Below are 18,663 nucleotides of genomic sequence, written 5' to 3' on the forward strand. Positions count from 1 at the left end.
GCCTCCCCTCCTGCCCATCCCTGCCCGCGGCCGGGCGCCCCCGCTGCGCTCCCCTGCCCGGATTTGTCCGGCTGCTGCTGCAGGAGCCGTTCCCGTGCGATCTGTCCGGGCTCCGGCACGCGGTGACACGGTCAGGGTGTCCCTGCCACCATCCCAGAGGAGATGCAGGTGGTCCCACACTGGATGCCAGGGCAGGGTGGGCACGAACATTCATTCCCGGGGCAGATTTTGGGCAGCCCCGGGGCTGGACTGGTGTCACTGGGGATCACCGGGCCCCCCCAGAGCCCCCCGGGGTGTGGCAGCAGCTCGGGGGGTTTGGGCCGGGCCCTGGGGACCGAGGAAGGCGGGAGGAGGGGACAGCGAGGAAGAGGAGGCCGAAGGCACAAAGGAGCCCCGGCACCTCCGGGCGGTGCCAGCACCGGGACTGCGGACCCAGCTGGGGACAGAGGCCACCTCGTTAGTGACGGCAGCTAATGAGGCCAGAGCCTGGTGTCCACCCCGCACTCATCCTGCACACCCGCAGTGGTCCTGCGATGGCCGTCATTTACGTTAATTACTGTCCGCAATTAACCGCAGAGAGCCGGAGGCGATGGCCCAGCGCCGGCCCCACAGTCCATAAAGCATTAACTGCGCAGCCGGGAGCGGCTCCTGCGAGCTCCATGAGCGGTGCCTGCTGCGTCCCTGTGTCCCCATGTCCCCATACGTGTCCCCATGTCCCTACACGTGTCCCCATGTCCCTACACGTGTCCCCAGTCCACGTATGTGTCTTTGTGTTCTCCTGAGTGTACCCACGTCCCCATACACGCCCCTGTGTCCCTACACATCCTCATGTGCCTGTCCCCATACATGTCCTCACATCCCCCTGTCCCCATGTCCCTGGACATGTCCCGGTGTCCCCACGTGTGTCCCCATACACTCCCCACGTTCCCCTGTGTGTCCCCATGTTCCCTCTGCGGCTGACACTGACATCTGCCCTGCAGTGGGGGCAGATTTGGGCACATTCCCGTCCTGACAAAGAGGGAGAAGCCTCTGCCAGGCCTTGTCCCGGGGCTGGTGCTGTGCCGAGCCAAACGGCCGAGCTGCTGCTCATTGTCCCGCGGGGCTGGTGACGGTGGCACAGGTTAGAAATAAAGCTCGGGGGGGGGAGAGCTCCGGGCACAGCGGGCAGGGAGGGAGGTTTGGGTTGGGAGGTCTGAGCAGGGCCCAGCGGTGACAGAGGGCGGAGGCCACAGCGGGGCTGGGGGGTCACGGAACCGGAGACTGCTTGGGGTCGGAAGGGAACTTAAAGCCCAGTTCCTTCCATCCCCTGCCGTGGGCACCTCCCACGAAACCAGGGTGCTCCAGCCTCTCCCTGAGCCCATCACCCGCCTGTCGCTTCCGCGGCCATCCCGCAGGGCTGAGCAGCATCCGCACGGAATTGCAGCATCTCAGCCCTCACCTGCCGTGTCCCACCCGCTGCCCCCTCCCCGCCTGCCAACCCCCTCCGCGAAGGTGGCACCGGCCCCGCAGGAAGGGCCAGTGGCCCCTCGGGCACAGCGGGGCTCCGAACCGCGGCGTGCCCCGGCTGTCGCAACCTCTCGCCGCTTCCGGAGCATCGGGGCTGGATTCGGAGGAAGGAAAGGGATTTCCACATCCCACCCCCGTGTCTCCCCCGCAGGCCGCATAGCGGGAGGCTTTGGGCACCCGGGAACGAGAACGGCCGAGGTCACCCTGGCAACAGAGGCCAGTGAAGATGACATTTTCCCAATCAATCGCCCTCTGCAATTAGCTGACACCGCCCCCCTCCCCTTCCCGTGTAATTAAGTGAGCGCCAGGAGGCCGGGGCAGAGGGTGTCCCTGGGGCGCCGAGGGGCTGTCCTGGTGTGTCCCCTCCCCCGGCACCGCGGGGGTTGTCCTGGTGTGTCCCCTCTCCGGCCTCTGCAGTGGCTGTCCTGGCGTGTCCCCTCTCCGGGAGCTGCTCCCTGGCTGTCCCCGTGCTCACAGGGAAGAGTTAAACCTCTGAGCCAGGTTTTTCCCTCTCCTCGAGGACCGAGCGGCTCCAGGTGCCCCGTTCCGAGCGGCCGAGCAGCTACAAAGCCCCGTTTGTTCGGAGAAAATAATAATAATAATTTAGGAGCTTTTCCCTGCGGGATGGGGGTTGTTTCCCAGCCTGGGAGCAGCCCCATGAGCATCCCCCAACCTCCAGCCGGTACTTCCTGGGCTCCCATTTGTGTCCCAAACTTTGGTCCGAAGGTGGTGGCCCTCAGCACCCAGAACTTGCCTTCAATACCCCAAAACTCCCCTCACTCCCCTCCCAAAACCTGCACAACCGGTGGCTGCTGCCCTCCTTCCACCCTCCTCTTCCTCCTCCTCTGTCTCCAGCCCCCCCCCAGCCACCACAGGCCAGGGGACAGCTCTAGGGGGGGTCACTGGTGCTGACCCTGTTCCTTGCCCACCAGTAGCCCCAGCTCCCCAGTCTGGCCAGTTCACCTCTCACTGGTGGCTGGAGGGTGCAGAAGGACCCCAGTCCCTGTGGTGACACAGGTGTCACTCAGCTCACCCTGCTGCAGGTTTAGGGCTGGCAACAGGGACCCCAATGTCTGGGGAGCATCACAGCCCCCCTGCACTGCACTTTGGGGCACAGGGACATCCCTGGTGGGGACACAGGGCCATGGCAGGGGCACAGGCCCTGGTGGGAGCACCAGCATCCCGTGCTGCCACCCAGGAGAATCCAAAGCACGGAGCAGAGTGACCGAGGTCCCCGGGCTCAGCACCACGGCCAAGGACCATCCCCGGGCCCAGCCGAGCAAAAGTCTGGAGGAGCCTGGAGGCAGCAGGGGCTGCTGTGAGGTCCTTGTCCCCACCGGCTGTGGCATTGATGTCACCACATGAGGAGCTCTCCTGCCTGCACACACGAGCCATGGGACCCCAGCACGGAATGGACACTCCCCCCCTGCCCTGGCGCCAGCCCTCCCCTCCTGGAGGGTCTGGATAAAATGTGGTAAAAAGCTTTTTATAAAGAGGATCGATGACCGTGGTCACCTCTGACCTGTGCCAGGTGGCTCAGGGGCAGGCAGTGACACAGACACCTGTGGATGTCCCTTGCTGGGGGGAGAAGCCGCAGGACAAGGCAGATCCTGTTGCAAATCCTGGAGCATCTGCAAACGCAGGGCTGGGTGTGCTGAGCTGCCCGGTCTCGGCTGAAGGAGGGACATGGAATGACCCTGAGCCCCCGACGGGCCCCGGGCTACCCAAAACCTCCCTCCCCCTGTGAGGGGGCAGCTTTGGGGCCGAGGCTGCTTGGATTCAGGTTTGGCATATCCCTCCATCCTTGGGAAGGAAAGGGTGGGGTCAGGGAGCAGGGAAAGCCAGGCAGGGCCCCCCTCCAGGGCTGGGACACTCTGACAGTCCTGGCAGAGACCCTGCAGGGCACTGGATCCCTGACAGCTCTCAGGACCAGACCAGCAGCACCAGTTCACTGGTAGAGTTCAGACTGGGACAGGGGCCAGAGGCAACTCCATGGATATGGACACGGTGTGGAATCAGGGGCTGCACCCCAGTGAGGCGGGGCAGAGGGGGGGATTTGTGATCCCCCAGCACCTCTGAGCCCCTCTCCTCTTGCTGGGGTGGGAATGGAGCCTTTTCCCCAGCAAGCTACTTCCTTTCATCTCCCAGGTTTCAGCTCATCCCAGAGGGTTTTGGGAGGAGGAAGGAATGGGGTTCTGGGGTTCTCTCTGCTCCTTTGCTTCCCCCAATTCAGCTGCAGCATCCGAACACCGAACACCGAGGTGGGGATGGGCAGAGCCCTGGTGCCAGACTCAGAGCCAGAGGCAAAGCCACCCAGAAGGGGCAAACTCAGAGAGGGAGAAAACCCCTTCTGCTGGTGATGCCCCAACTCTGGCAGTGCCCTGGGAGACAAGATATTACAGGGAAAAAAAACCAGGAGGGACAGACCCCAGAGGCAGATCCTGAACGTGCTTTGGTGTCGTTGAATCCCAGAGTAGTTTGTGTTGGAAGGGACCTCAATGCCCACCCAGTCCCACCCCCTTCCATGGGCAGGGACACCTCCCACCATCCCAGGCTGCTCCAAGCCCCGTCCAGCCTGACCTTGTGTCCTCTGTCCCTCCACATGCCTGGCGCGGGGTGAGTGCTGCTCCCTTGGCACCAGGGCTGTTAAAATCCTAAAAATCCCACCTGCCTCCAGCCTCGACCTGGAGGAGACTCGAAGGGTCCCTGTCACCCTCCAGGCTCCACAAGGGCGACAAAGCAAAATGCTTCTGTCACTGCAGGGGTTCCCTGATGTCACCTCGGGCTGCCAGGTGAGCTGCAAGGGGGGGGACACAGCGGGACCCTCGGGGATGGGGTGGCACTGGAGGTCACTGCCGGAGCACCCAGCGCCACAAAGGCCCGGGGAGGTGGCTGAGAACACGCGCCAGGCGTGACTTTTACAGCCCCCGGAGCAGCCGCTGCCATCACCGAGCCATCAGCCGCGCGTTAAATAAAACACATTGCCAGTGAGGTCATCTAATGGGCCATTACTTTTTTATTTGAACTTTTTACCTTCACCTCTTCCTCCGTGCTGAATCAGCTCCTCGGCTTGGCACTTTAATTCCTGCCCCATTTGGGAGATAGACACGGGCTCCGGGGGGAGCCTGGGCAGGGCTGGGGGGATGCCGAGGCTCCATCGCAGCTCCGGGATGAGGCAGGAGGAGCCAGGATGTGCCCGAGGGGCTCGGGCACCCCTCGGGGTGTGGGGGGTTCGCTCAGAGCGAGGGTCCGGCCACGGCCCCCTCTCCTCGTTCAGTGCAGGGGGTTGGGATCGGGGTTGTCTCCAAAAGGGGTGGCACCGGTTTCATCCCTTCCCCTCGGGCTCCTCGGCTCATCCCGGCGGGCGGGAGTGTCCTGGAGGGGCACGGAGAGGCGAGAGCTGGGAGCGGTGCTGGGGGAGGCCGGGCTGGGCTGCAGAGCCACGCTGGGGACACCCGGAGGAACGAACGGAGGCTGCAAATGGAAGGGATCGTGGGATCAGGGAATGGTTGGGATCGGGCAGCACCCGGGTTCCAAAATGGCAAAGGGGGAATGGGCTGGGACCCCTCGGGGCTGGGACCCCCCTCACCCCTCAGCCCGTGCCCGGGAGGCGCTGGTGCCACCCTGGGCCAGAGTGGTGGGGGGGACACACATGAGGGGCCCCACCGGGACCCCAGGGGGCCAGCCCCAGCCCCAAGCAGCAGAGCAGGGTCTTGTCCCCGCCGCTGTCACAGAATCATGGAATGGTTTGGATTGGGAGGGACCTCAAAGCCCATCCAGTGCCACCCCTGCCATAGGCAGGGACACCTCCCACTGTCCCAGGCTGCTCCAAGCCCCAATGTCCAGCCTGGCCTTGGACACTGCCAGGGACCCAGGGGCAGCCCCAGCTGCTCTGGGCACCCTGTGCCAGGGCCTGCCCACCCTCCCAGGGAACAATTCCTGATTCCCAATCTCCCATCCAGCCCTGCCCTCTGGCACTGGGAAGCCATTCCCTGGGTCCTGTCCCTCCAGGCCTTGTCCCCAGTCCCTCTGCAGCTCTCCTGGAGCCCCTTTAGGCCCTGCAAGGGGCTCTGAGCTCTCCCTGGAGCCTTCTCCTCTCCAGGTGAGCACCCCCAGCTCTCCCAGCCTGGCTCCAGAGCAGAGGGGCTCCAGGCCTTGGGGCATCTCCGTGGCCTCCTCTGGAGTGGCTCCAGCAGCTCCACGTGCTCCTGATGTTGTTCCCCAGGGCTGGGGCAGCTCTGCAGGTGGGGTCTCAGCTCAGTGGGGCAGAGGGGCAGAATCCCCCCTCCCCTGCTGCCCACGCTGGGGGCTCAGCCCAGCACAGGGGGGGTTTCTGGGCTCAGTGCCCATGGCCGGGGCAGGTTGAGCCTCTCACCCACCAACACCCCCAAGTCCTTCTCCCCAGGGCTGCTCTCCATGAGTTCATCCCCCAGGCTGTGCTCAGGGCTGGGATTGCCCAGAACCAGGTGCAGGACCTTGGACGTGTTGAACCCCCTTCTCCAGCTTGGGAAAGGATGCTCCTGGGAAGCCTGCCCAGACCCCCCTCCCCCCCCCCCCCTTCCCCCAGCTCCAGGACGGCTCCAGCCACTCCCCTCCACAACCCATCCGCAGGCAGAGCAGTCCCAGACTCAGGAATGTGCATCTAGTCAACACTCTTTTATTAAAAACAATTACAAAAGTTACAGGTTACAATCGTTCTGTACAACCCAACCAAACCTCTGGTGCCTGGGGAGGCGATGGCAGCCCTGGGCCAGGACTGGCTCTGACCACACTGATGTTGTGCCTGGACACGGTTCCACTTTCCCAGGGACATCCCTTGACACAGGCAACCCCCCTAGAGCCTCACCACCCCAAAAGCCTCAGTTTAGGCTGGACCATGGGGAAAGGAAGGGGAAATGATGGAGGGCCCGTGGATTCCTGCCTGGAGGAAAGTCCTGCCTGCCCCAGTCCCAGGAGATGGGATGGAGCCAAGCAGCTCCACGAGCAGGACACCAGCACAGTGTGTCCGTGTTAGAACATCCTGCCTTTTCCAGGGAAGGAGCTGCTGTGGGAAGGCCGGAGCAGGGGCTGCCTGTCAAGGAACAGGCAGGAGGCAGGAGCCACATCTGATACCTGATGTGGCTGCTCCAGGGACATTCCATCACTGCAGCCAGGGGTGAAGATAAATGGTGGATAAACATGGGAAACAGGCAGAAGCAGGAACAAACCTTCCCTCCCCAGTTAGGAAGCACTGAACCCTGTCCCTCCCATGGCCTGGGCAGGAACAGCCCCATTCCCTGCAGGCTGTGGGAGAGGGGGACAGGCCAAGGTGTCCCAAGGCAGCTTGGGGTGGAAGCCCCGAGGCAGGGAAGGAGCAGAGCTGGATGTGGAGCACTAGGGGAGGGCAGGGAGCTGCATCCCCAACAGCTGGGGTACGGAACAGGCTGCCAGAGGAAGCACAGGCTCAGCAGTGACAGGAGCCTTTACAGCCCCACCGCTCCTGGTGGCTCCCAGAGAAGCCACCCCCCTGCCTGCGAGGGCAGCAGTGGCATGGGGAGAGTTTGGGGCAGGACATCCCTGTCCGGGAACACAGCCCAGCCCACGCCCCTGCCCACAGGGTGGGACAGCTCAGCAGGACATGCAGGGGACATACAGCTGTCCCCAAACCCCGAGCCCAGCAGGGTACAAAGCAGTGAGCGGGACCCGGCTCTGACAGGAACCAAACCCCAGCAGCTCCTCTGCCCCCCTGGCCCCAGGCTGACACAGCCAGCCCATGCCAGGGACACAGGGACCACAGCAGCCACCAAGGGCCACAATTCCAGTGCTGCCAGGGAGGGCGAGGGGTCACTGCCTGAAGGTGCTGCCTGACCCAGCTGAGAGAGCCTGTCCACGGGGATTGTTTCCCTCAGCTCTGCTGTCCCCAGACAGCAGCAGGGTCTGGGCAGAGGGACCCACCAGTGCCATCCAGTCTGCCTGGGCTCTGCCCCAGTCACCCCAGTGTGACAGTCACACTCAGCAGCTGCTTTTGCCCAGGTGCCAGACACACAACAGGGTCCTTAGCTCCCTGCAGAACTTGTAAAGGAGTTGAAATGAAGGATTTTCCCCTATTGCTTCTGCCTGCACCACGACCCTGCATCAGGGACAGGTTGGTGGGGCGTCCTGCACGCTGCTGAGGCCACCCTTACCTGTAGCCCCAAAAGCCTTGTTCCCTGAACACAAGCTCACTGGGGCCCTGCTGGAAGCTCAGGGTAGGGGAAGGACAGCTTGTCCTACCCTGCAGTGATGGGATGCAGGTTCTCCCTGGCTCTGGGAGCTGTTTGTGCCCACCCTGCTGTCCCTGCCCTGCCACGCGGCTCCCTGGGCCAGGTGTGACACTCGTGGTTTCCCCCTTTGCAGTGACTGCAGAACCAGGTGCCAGCCAGCCCTCAGCAAGGAGATCAGCTGGGGCACTGCAGGTGCCAATTCCCAGATCCCATCTCATTCCTCTCCCTCCAGCTGCTCAGAGCCAGCCTCCCTCTTTTGCAGCTCCACAGTGGGATTGCACCAGGATCTCTTCCCAAGTGCTCGATCCTCAGCTCTTGTTTCCCACACAATCCCCTCAGAGCTTCCTGCCCAACCTTCCATCTCCCCCTCTCCAAACACTGCTTTGGAGTACAGAGCCAGTTTAAGTTACATTTGGGGGGGAAAAAAAAAGTAAACGATCTACCTTTAACTGAACCAGAAAGATCCTTCTGCACATCTCCAACCTACCTCTAACAAGCTTCTCCTAGGAACCAAGAAGTTCTGCTTGTGCTACTCAAAACCACCTTGCCAGGCCCACAAGGCAGGGCTTGGACCACAGAGAATCCCTCAGGTGGAGTCTGAGGATCCGAGAGCCACCACCTGGACATGGGGACTGCAGGTGTGAGTCCAGGAGTCCTGCTGGGATGGCTGGGGAGCAGGAACATGCTGCTGGCACGGGGGGACAGAGTGGCTGCGGGCATTTATTGCACTGCTTCTTCACAGAGGTGCAGGAGGAACAGCAGAGACACGCACAGGTCATCGCTTCACTTTCGCATCCTCTTTGATCTTCCACACCATCAGCTCCATGCAGGCTCTGGCGTCCTCGCTGGAGTCGTGTCCTTCCACTGGGGACACAAACACAGGCCTGGCAGTGACCCCTCTGCTGCCTGCTCAGCACAGCACAGAGCACAGCACAGAGCACAGAGCACAGCACAGAGCACAGCACAGAGCACAGCACAGCACAGAGCACAGCACAGCACAGAGCACAGAGCACAGCACAGCACAGAGCACAGCACAGAGCACAGCACAGCACAGCACAGCACAGAGCACAGAGCACACAGCACAGAGCACAGCACAGAGCACAGCACAGAGCACAGAGCACAGAGCACAGAGCACAGAGCACAGAGCACAGCACAGAGCACAGAGCACACAGCACAGAGCACAGCACAGCACAGAGCACAGCACAGAGCACAGCACAGCACAGCACAGCACAGAGCACAGCACAGAGCACAGCACAGAGCACAGCACAGCACAGCACAGCACAGAGCACAGCACAGAGCACACAGCACACAGCACAGAGCACAGCACAGCACAGAGCACAGCACAGAGCACAGCACAGCACAGCACAGCACAGAGCACAGCACAGAGCACAGCACAGAGCACAGCACAGCACAGCACAGCACAGAGCACAGCACAGCACAGAGCACAGCACAGCACAGCACACAGCACAGCACACAGCACAGCACACAGCACAGCACAGCACAGCACAGAGCACAGAGCACACAGCACAGAGCACAGCACAGAGCACAGCACAGAGCACACAGCACAGAGCACAGCACAGAGCACAGCACAGCACAGCACAGAGCACAGCACAGCACAGCACAGCACAGAGCACAGCACAGAGCACAGCACAGAGCACAGAGCACAGCACAGCAGAGCACACAGCACAGCACAGCACAGAGCACAGCACAGCACAGCACAGAGCACAGCAGAGCTCCCCAGACAGAGCCAGCTGCTCCCTGGCCCCTGCAGCCACAGCCACACCTGGGAGCACCCTGAGCCACAGCCAGGGATTTAAAGGAGAAGAATTCCACAGAATCCCAGAATGGTTTGTGGTTTGTTCAAGCCCATCCAGTGTCCCCCCAGCCTGGCCTTGGACACTGCCAGGGATCCAGGGGCAGCCCCAGCTGCTCTGGGCACCCTGTGCCAGGGCCTGCCCACCCTCCCAGGGAACAATTCCTTCCCAACATCCCATCCAGCCCTGCCCTCTGGCACTGGGAAGCCATTCCCTGGGTCCTGTCCCTCCATGCCTTGTCCTCAGTCCCTCTGCAGCTCTGCTGGAGCCCCTTTAGGCACTGGAAGCAGATTTAAGGAGTCCCCAAAGCCTTCTCTTCTCCAGGTTGAACAACCCCAACTTTAAACACACTTTTTCCCCACTAACCCCACACTTTTTGCTGGGCTGCAGCCTGACACCATCAGCTGTGGAACAGCCAGGTGTGGATACAATATTGCTGCTGCCGTGTACCACGGCCGGGAGCTTCCCCAGCAGCGTTTGCAAGATGCTCAGGGAAGGTGGGAAGAACAAGCCACACTTCCAACAGAAGGGTCCACCTCAGCTGGCCAGAGAGAGAAGGGAGGGCAGGGCAGAGTCACCCTCAGCCTTGTCACACCACTTCCTTTGTCCCACTCAGCACAGGGAGGGAAGCAGCGGGAGCTCTGCCCTCGGAACGGGGCACACTGCGCCGGGGCAGAGGCTCCTTATGCCAGCACGTTCCCAGCCACCACACACATGCAGGGGAGAAAACACCAGGAGCAGGAGGATGGGCTTGGGGACAGCAGAGGAAGGCAGGGCTGCACCCAGGAGGAACTGGGGTGGAGGTCCACCCTGAGAGGTCTCACCATTGTCCTGGATGATGCGTTTGAGGTAGTCGGCCATCAGCGTGCGCAGGGCCCGCTTGTAGGGCAGCCCCAGGCGGTGGGGGAACACGATGGCTGTGTCCACCACGGTGCCGTGGATCAGCTGAGGGAGCAGCAGAGGAACAGGGTTATTTCCCCTCTCCCAAAAGCACAGGCACTCCTCGGGATTAGCCATGCTGCAGCACCCTTCCGGTAACCTCTGGGGTCTGTGCAATGCTCTCGGCAGCTTCCGACCCAACCAGTCTGGCAGGAGGCTCTGGCTGGAGGCAGGATGACTCCCCTGGCAGGGTGTGTGCACACAGGATTCCCACTGCTGTGCCAGCCACACACCTGCCCCCAGAGCCCTGAAACCTCACATTCAGGGCAGCAGAGGTTCGGGGCTGACCCAGTTCATGTAACTCAAGCAGGACAGGTCAGTCCTTGATCCCCCGGCCTGGAGAAGCTGGAATAGCTCTGGAGTCTTTCCCAATCGAAAACTAAACTGAAGAAAACAGCTGACTTCACAAGAGCCTCTGTGTAAGTTGTAGCAACCTTTCAACTGCTTCTCAAGATGGAGCAGCTCAGTCCAGTGAGTGGCATCCCCACCCATGGCAGAGGATTGGAACTGGGTGATCTTAATGGTCCCTTCCAACCAAACCATTCTGGGATACCAAGACGGGGACAGAAGTGGGCAGGATGTGCACCACAAAGCAGGATGTACATCACACTGCTGCTACACAACAGGCCTGGCCTTTGGGGTGCAAACCAACCCCAAATCCTCCCATCCGTCAGCAGTGACTCAACAGGAAGTTTTTATCCAGCACCAGCTCAGCAAGGATGGAATGGGACAAGGAAATTCTATCACTGATTCATATCAGAGTGGTTTGAGTTGGGACTTTTTAAAGGGCTTCTACTCCATCCCCTGCCATGGGCAGGGACACCTCCCACTGTCCCAGGCTGCTCCCAGCCCCAATGTCCAGCCTGGCCTTGGACACTGCCAGGGATCCAGGGGCAGCCCCACCTGCTCTGGGCACCCTGTGCCAGGGCCTGCCCACCCTCCCAGGGAACAATTCCTTCCCAACATCCCATCCTGCCCTGCCCTCTGGCACTGGGAAGCCATTCCCTGGGTCCTGTCCCTCCATGCCTTGTCCCCAGTCCCTCTGCAGCTCTCCTGGAGCCCCTTTAGGCCCTGCAAGGGGCTCTGAGCTCTCCCTGGAGCCTTCTCCTCTCCAGGTGAGCACCCCCAGCTCTCCCAGCCTGGCTCCAGAGCAGAGGGGCTCCAGCCCTCTAATCCAACACCTCAGCTATGAATTGTCCCCACGCTGGAGGAACTGAGGATGCTGAACAGGTCCAAGTGCTCCCTGCCCTGCACCAAGGGGCCTGGGGACAGCCAAGAGGCCCCACCTGACAGTCCATAATCATAGGGCAGGCTGGCTTTTTTTAACACTGATTTCTTCCTCTCAGGCTAAGACAAGATTAATCCTTTGCTGTCATGAACTGCATTCAGTGGGAGCTAAAGGAATGTGGATGAAGGCAATCCCATCTTCTGAGCACAGGAGTGAAATGCAGGGCCTAAGAGATAAACCTGTGTCCTGACCAAGGGATGGCTCTGCAAGTCCTAACACAGATGACTCCGACAGGACCCTGATAATCCCCTCTCCTCTCTGCCTCCAGGCACCAGCTCATGTTGCAGGACAACCCCTAACTCCACCAGTTACAGCTCCCAGAACAGCTGCACTTTAACAGAAACAACCTGCTCCTCTCCTTGGAGTATAAAACTGCCAAGGTTATGGATAATCTCCCCTGGCCTGCACTCAGCTTTGGCACCCTCCCAGACACACTGGTAATTACTTATGTAGATCAGGAAGACTGAGGAAACAGGATAATAAAGCTTTAAATAAAACTTGAAATGCCATCAGCACTTGGAACTTGCCACAGCCATTAGTGAGATATGGCTTCACTGCCACAGCCCTCGGCCATTCTGCCGTGACACCCCACGGCCCTGCAGGATTGCTCTGGGCTCCTCCTCTTGGCAGTAGCTGTGGTGCTAAGAGAAAATCAAGCCTCTAAGAGGCCAAGGCAATCATCTCGAGCTGATCTAACTGGGAGTAATGTTTTTCTGATGATGATGAAGCCTCTCCGAGGCTGGGATAAAGGGTGCCACGGAGAGGTAAAGTGTTTTACAGGCATTAAAAGCTCCTGTTTCCAACCCAGCGCTGGGAGCTGGCAGCCACAGAGGCTTCAGCAGGAGAGCTGTGGGACAAGGAATGGCTATGGGAAGTTCTGGCATGTGAGCACAAAGACTTGGCTCCTGCCTGCCACACGCTCTCCTGGTGACCCGGGACAAAGTCCTGGGGCCTCAGTGCAGGACACACTCCCTGGCAGGACAGCAGAGGTGGCTGAGGGATGGGAACACCGAGCTGGTGAGGGCCAGGCAGGAAACAGGACAGGTAAAAGGTCAAAATAACTTCATCAAAGTAACACCACAAGTCCTAGCAAAGGAGGCACAGAACAGAGAACAAATCTGGCAGGGGTGAGAGGCAAATGATTTGGGATCAGTCACAGAATCATGGAGTGGTTTGGGCTGGAAGAGACCTTAGCGACCATCTTGTTCTACCTTCCACTAGACCACGCTGCTCAGAGCCCTGTCCAGCCCAGTCACCTCTGGACAGGTCTGTCCCCCTGGGCAGCAGCAGGGGTGCTAAAAGCTGGGGTGACACTGTGAGTGACACACATGACCCCCAACTTGTTTACTCTTCCACCACAACCAGCTTCACACAGGCTCAGAGACCAGACAGACCATAAAATCCTGGAATATCCTGAGCTGGAAGGGACCCTCAAGGATCATCAGTGCAGCCCCTGGCCCTGCACAGACACCCCAACAACCCCACCCTGGGCATCCCTGAGAGCGCTGTCCAAACGCTCCTGCAGCTCTGGCAGCCTCGGGGCCGGGACCATTCCCTGGGGAGCCTGGGCAGTGCCCAGCAGCCTCGGGGGGAAGAACCTTTCCCTGAGCTCCATGCCCAGCCCTGACCCAGCTCCAGCCGTTCCCTGGGCTCCTGTCCCCGATCATTAGTGAAAAGTTCAGTACCTGCCCCTCCTCTTCCCCCACAAGGACATTGAAGACCACAGTGAGTCCCCCCTCAATCTCCTCCAGGCTGAACAAACCAAGTACCCTTAGCTGCTCCCCACGAGCCCTCTCCAGACTTCTTCCCCATCCTCACAGCTCCTCTGGACACCCTCTAATGGCTGCATGGCTTTTTTATATTGTGGTGCCCAAAACTGCACACAGGACCTGAGGTGAGGCCGCCTCACTACTGTGAACTCCTGGTCCTTGGAAATAAACAGTTCCTCAACTTAAAGGAGACACCTGACAGCCCCCAGGGTGGGAAAGCACCACAGGGAGATGTGAAGGCAAGAGCCCAAGTTACCTTTAGTGCAAATAAGTCGCTTTCCAAGCTGTGCCCTATCAATATGGTGTCTGCACTGAACATGTTCAGTAGGACGGCTTGGACATCCCGCAGGGTGATGCTCGTGTTCTCCAGGTCCTCTTCTGTCACACCTGAGAATCTGCAGAGCAACAGGAGACAGGTGGGGCTCCTTCACTTGAAGAAGGACCTCAGGGCCCAAAGCCCCTCAGCCCTTAGGGAGTGGTGGCCAGTGGAGCTTCAACAAGTGCTCCCAGCCACGCCAAGCTCCTGAGAGAGCACAGAGCTCTGTCCCAAGGCAGACCATGCTCACCTGGTGTTGTAATCCACCACCTTGGAGTCCGGCTTGACAAAGGTGTCATAGACCACTTTCAGCTCCGAGTTGATCACAGTTACTCTCGTCAGCTCCAGTCCTTGCTTAGTGTAGCACTGCGAGGAACAGGGCAGGTGTGAAGAGAGGCACAGCCCAACCAGAGTGTGGGATCTGTGGAGCCCCTCACCCAAGTGCTGCAGCTCCCAAAACGCAGCACAGCTGGTGCAGCAGGGCCAGGCAACAGCACTGCCCAGCGTGGGCCAGCCAGAGCCTGCCAGGGCTGCACAGCCCTCAAATCAAACACACCAATCAATAAGAGCTCATTTACACCTCCAGCACCAATATTCGGCACAGAAAGGAGGTTAGGAAACAGCTTCTCTTCAGATGCTTGTGTCACACCTCAGCCATGCCCAAAAAGCTTTGTTTTGGCTCTGGACCCACCATTTCACAGTCTAAGGCGTAGATCCCAGGGTAGCCATCAGTCGTGGGCAGCTTCTCAAAAGTCTTCACAAAGCCATCCAGGCTCTCCTTGCGCCCGTCGTGCACGTGTTGCTGAAAGGAAAGGGCCAGCTGGTGATGAGAAGAACAAGAAGCCAAAAAGCCCACTCCAACAAACCTGCACTTAACAAAAGTGGGTTTTTAACAATTTCTTAATGAGGAGTGAGTTTTGCCTGCAGTGAGCCTGAGAAGTTCACAACCACAGCAAACGCAGCCATGGGCAACCCTAATTCCAAAGGCAGATCAGGGCTGGTGGCATCCACTGACAGCACATGGAGGAGCAGGACACCAGGTGCCTGGGGAGAAGGAGCTTTCAATCTGGAGCAGAATTAGTCAGGAAGGGTCACGCTGAGGCCTGACACTGCTGTAACTCCAGCTCCTGGTTCCTATGGCCAAGACATGCCCAGGGGCAGGATCCTAACCCCAGACATCCCTGTGACACCCAGCTCCAGAGCATGTCTGTGTGTGCACCCACTCAAAGCCACTGCATTCCAGACCCAGGCAGCCCACACGAACAGGAGCTACAGCCCACCAGCACTTGAGGCAACAGAGAGCATTTCCAAGCATTGCTCCCAGCTAAGGCTCCAGGGTTAACAAGATCCAGCAGGAAAACTCAGGGAGTGATTTCACAAGTGGCTTAAGCCACTGCATGACTGAGCTGCTGTTGCAACACAGGTACTCCCACACTCCTCCACAGCACAGATCCCACTGGTTATCCTGACACCTACTCTTGGCAGCAGGAGTTGCAAGCTGGATGAAGTTTAAAGGGGAAGCAGGAACAGGTAAGCGAGGGCAAAGCAGAGCCGTGCCTGCCCTTTTGCCTGCTGACGTGGTTTTAGGTAAAGCCACACCCAGAGGTGATGCTCTCCCTCCCTTATGACCCTGTGGGGTTTTTTGTTGTGTTTAAGTTTTGTCTGTCCCTACATCTCCGTGTATTTGTGCACAACCACAGCAGTCTGGGCACAGCCTCCTTCGTCATGCTCAGAACCACAGAACCATTGAATCCTTGAGGTTGGAGAGGACCCCCAGGATCATCGGGTCAGCCCAGCAGCCCCATCATGGTCACCACTAAACCACATCCCCAGGTGTCACATCCACACATTTTTTGAACACTGCCAGGGATGGTGACTCCACCACTGCCCTGGGCAGCCCCTTGCAGTGCCTGACAACCCCTTCTGGGAAGAAATTTTCCCAATATCCAGCCCAAACCTCCCCTGGCCCAGCCTGAGGCCGTTCCCTCTCCTCCTGTCCCTGTTCCCTGCCAGCAGAGCCCGACCCCCCCGGCTGCCCCCTCCTGTCAGGGACTTGTGCAGAGCCACAAGGTCCCCCCTGAGCCTCCTTTGCTCCAGGCTGAGCCCCTTTCCCAGCTCCCTCGGCCACTCCTGGTGTTCCAGCCCCTTCCCTAACTCCATTCCCTTCTCTGGACATGCTCCAGCCCCTCAATGTCCTTCTTGTCAAGAGGGGCCCAAAAGTGACCCCAGGATTTGAGGTGGGGCCTCAGCAGTGCCCAGCACAGTACAGGGCTTCCCACAGGTCTCACCCTACAAGGAATGAAAGAAACTGTTCTGGTTTGTCTCAGGACTAAAGGCTGGAGAGCTGAGGAACTGAGGCTCTTGTAAAGCTGGCATGTGTGGGCAGAGAGGAAACCAGAGCAGGATTTGCATATTTTCCTGCACAGGTCACTACTGCAGGTGCAGCCAGAGCACAGGAACTGCATCATTTGAAGTTAATGAGGCAGCTGGGCCAACACTGAGGCCGATCTCTCCCTGTATCTACAGCCAGCACTGCTCAAAGGCCTCAGGGATCGCTGCTTCCCAGGAGGAAGGGGCCACACTTGTCCACTCTGCACCTATGGCATGGACCCTGCTCTGCTGAGGGAATGGGGAGAGCAGCTCAGCAGCCAGGAGACAGCAAACACCCCTCCCTCCCAGCTTCAGCCCTTCCCTCCCTGTGTAATCCAACAGAACTGAGCACTGAAGTGAAAAAAAGTCCCCTTTGAGGTATTTTTCTCCATCAGCTGCTGTTCTGAAACTGCCCAGCTCCTCCTGGCTGGGAGGAGGGCAGGGAAGTCGCTGCTGTTTTTGAGACTCGGAGAAGCAGCAGCCTCGGGTACCACAAAGAGCAGGCGCTTCAGGCTCCCGGAGCAGCACGGCTCCATCCTGCCATCTCCTGCCTCCCTGCCTCACTGCAGCACACCAGGCAGGGACATCCCTGGGCTTGGAAGGACACCCACCAGCTTTTCTAACCAGCTCTGGGCCCAGTCACTGAGAATGGTGTCTTACTATGAATATTTTCTGCTTTCAATGCCCTTCTTCAGAGCTGAAGGGCTCTGTGCTCCCCAGTGTCCCAACATCCCAAAATTTCCCTGCGTGCTCTGATGCTGAGCAGGCTGTGGATCCAAATCTGCCAAAGGGTGCTGTGAAAACTGGGGGCTTAGAAAAAGGAGGGAGTAGGGCTTTTAATACTGGTATGGAGTGACAGGACACAGGGAATGGCTTCCCCCTGGCAGAGGGCAGAGAGAGATGGGAAGTTGGGAAGGAATTGTTCCCTGGGAGGGTGGGGAGGCCCAGAAAAGGGGATTTAAAAAAAAATCCTAAATTCATGTGGAAAAGAAGGAAAAGTAACAACTTGATCCCATCCAATCTAAAGGTGTAGGGCAGACTTTTATGGTGCCCAGACAGCTCTTCCTATTGTAACAAACCCTGAATTTTGCCCAGAATTCACCTTCTACCTTTAGCTTTTGGCTCTCCCCTGTGTGGCAGCTGCCAAATATAAAAATGCCACTAAAACAAGTGGCAAGGAGCATGCCCAGAGACCCGAGGGAAAGGCACGAGACAGACTGGGGGTGCCAGGCTGGGACACAACTCTCCTGCTGCCTCAGGAAAGAAAAAAGCACCTGTGCAAAGGTATCCCAAAGAGAGCTCTGCTCTATCAAACTCCACATCTGAGCAGGTTTTTCATTCTTTTTTCTAATGCTGAGCTCCTTCAAAAGAACTTTTGTGGTATTTTGGAGTTACAACAGGCTCCTTGGGAAGGTTCCTCCCCTCATTACAACAAAGAGAAAGCTGGTAAGAAAAGATTTGTCCACCAGGAGAAAGTTACCTTAGCATGGGAATCTGGGAAAGGAAAAGATGGGAAAAGGGGTTTGGCACTCTGTTGCCAAGGCTCTGAGACTGCTCCTTAAAAGGAAATCCCTTATTTCTCATTTCCTCTGTGATTCACTAAAGAACATGAGCTTTTCTATGTCCCTCAAGTAGATGAGCTGGGTAGCTCGGGATAAATGAACCCAACTCACCCCAGACAGCTGAGTGTCTAATACTGGATTTTCCTACCTTTGCAGAGCAAAAAAAATTTAAGTTGCAATTGTTTTACCCCCTTAAGGGAAGCCACTGTTCTTCTAAAGGCTTAAGCAAGGACTTCCCAGCCACTGCCAGTATGAGCAGAGCACAAGTGTCACAGAGAATAAAAAGGTGTTGTTCCATCACTTACTTTAGCAACCTGGCAGCCTGGTGACCCCACAGCTCCGGAGCAGCAGCTGTAGTGAGTTTCCCACCCACCTGGCACTGAAAGAGCAAGAGATGAAGGGTCAAGGAGAAGAGTCTTGTTAACAAGAGACCTGAACTTCAGCTTTCACGTGCAGATCCCCTGGATGAGCACAACAATAACATGTCAAACACAGGGGAAAAATAACTGTGGGTTCACAGGCAGCAATCTGAAGAGTTTAAGTCTCTGGTACTCAGCCAGACAAACTCCAGAAGCCACTCAGATGCTCTGATGGAAAACCAGAGCAGAGCTCAAACTAGGTTAGTGCCTTGCTGCAAATGAATTCAACCAAGATCAGTAAACTCTCCTGGGAGTGACAGACCTCTAGTGCTCCCAGACAGCCTCCTAAAAGGCTGATCTTTTTCCAAAAGCACAGGAAGGTTTTTTTCCTTCACTTTTTTGAACAAAGACTGAGCACCTCTGCTGCAGCCCCAGTGCCACATTTTGGGGACCGCCAAGCCCAGCAGCTCTTTGCGAGGCCATTTCAGTGACAGGCCC

The 18,663-nt window shown here is 58.5% G+C and overlaps 1 protein-coding gene across 2 annotated transcripts in view; it reads right to left on the bottom strand.

Moving 5' to 3' along the window:
• Window positions 1-6,141: 6,141 nt before the first annotated feature.
• REXO1 (RNA exonuclease 1 homolog) overlaps window positions 6,142-18,663 on the bottom strand; it is a 47,526-nt gene continuing 35,004 nt past the window's right edge. For both annotated transcript variants that reach the window (XM_068996993.1, XM_068996994.1), the window contains exons 11-16: window positions 18,112-18,185; window positions 14,566-14,676; window positions 14,125-14,240; window positions 13,815-13,953; window positions 10,387-10,507; window positions 6,142-8,612 (exon numbers count right to left, since the gene is read on the bottom strand). In XM_068996993.1, the coding sequence (XP_068853094.1) occupies window positions 8,524-8,612; window positions 10,387-10,507; window positions 13,815-13,953; window positions 14,125-14,240; window positions 14,566-14,676; window positions 18,112-18,185 (650 nt within the window). In that variant the 3' untranslated portion in view covers window positions 6,142-8,523. The remainder of the gene's footprint in view (window positions 8,613-10,386; window positions 10,508-13,814; window positions 13,954-14,124; window positions 14,241-14,565; window positions 14,677-18,111; window positions 18,186-18,663) is intronic.

This window comes from Aphelocoma coerulescens, chromosome 28 (genome assembly GCF_041296385.1).
Source record: "Aphelocoma coerulescens isolate FSJ_1873_10779 chromosome 28, UR_Acoe_1.0, whole genome shotgun sequence".
NCBI classification, from domain to species: domain Eukaryota; kingdom Metazoa; phylum Chordata; class Aves; order Passeriformes; family Corvidae; genus Aphelocoma; species Aphelocoma coerulescens.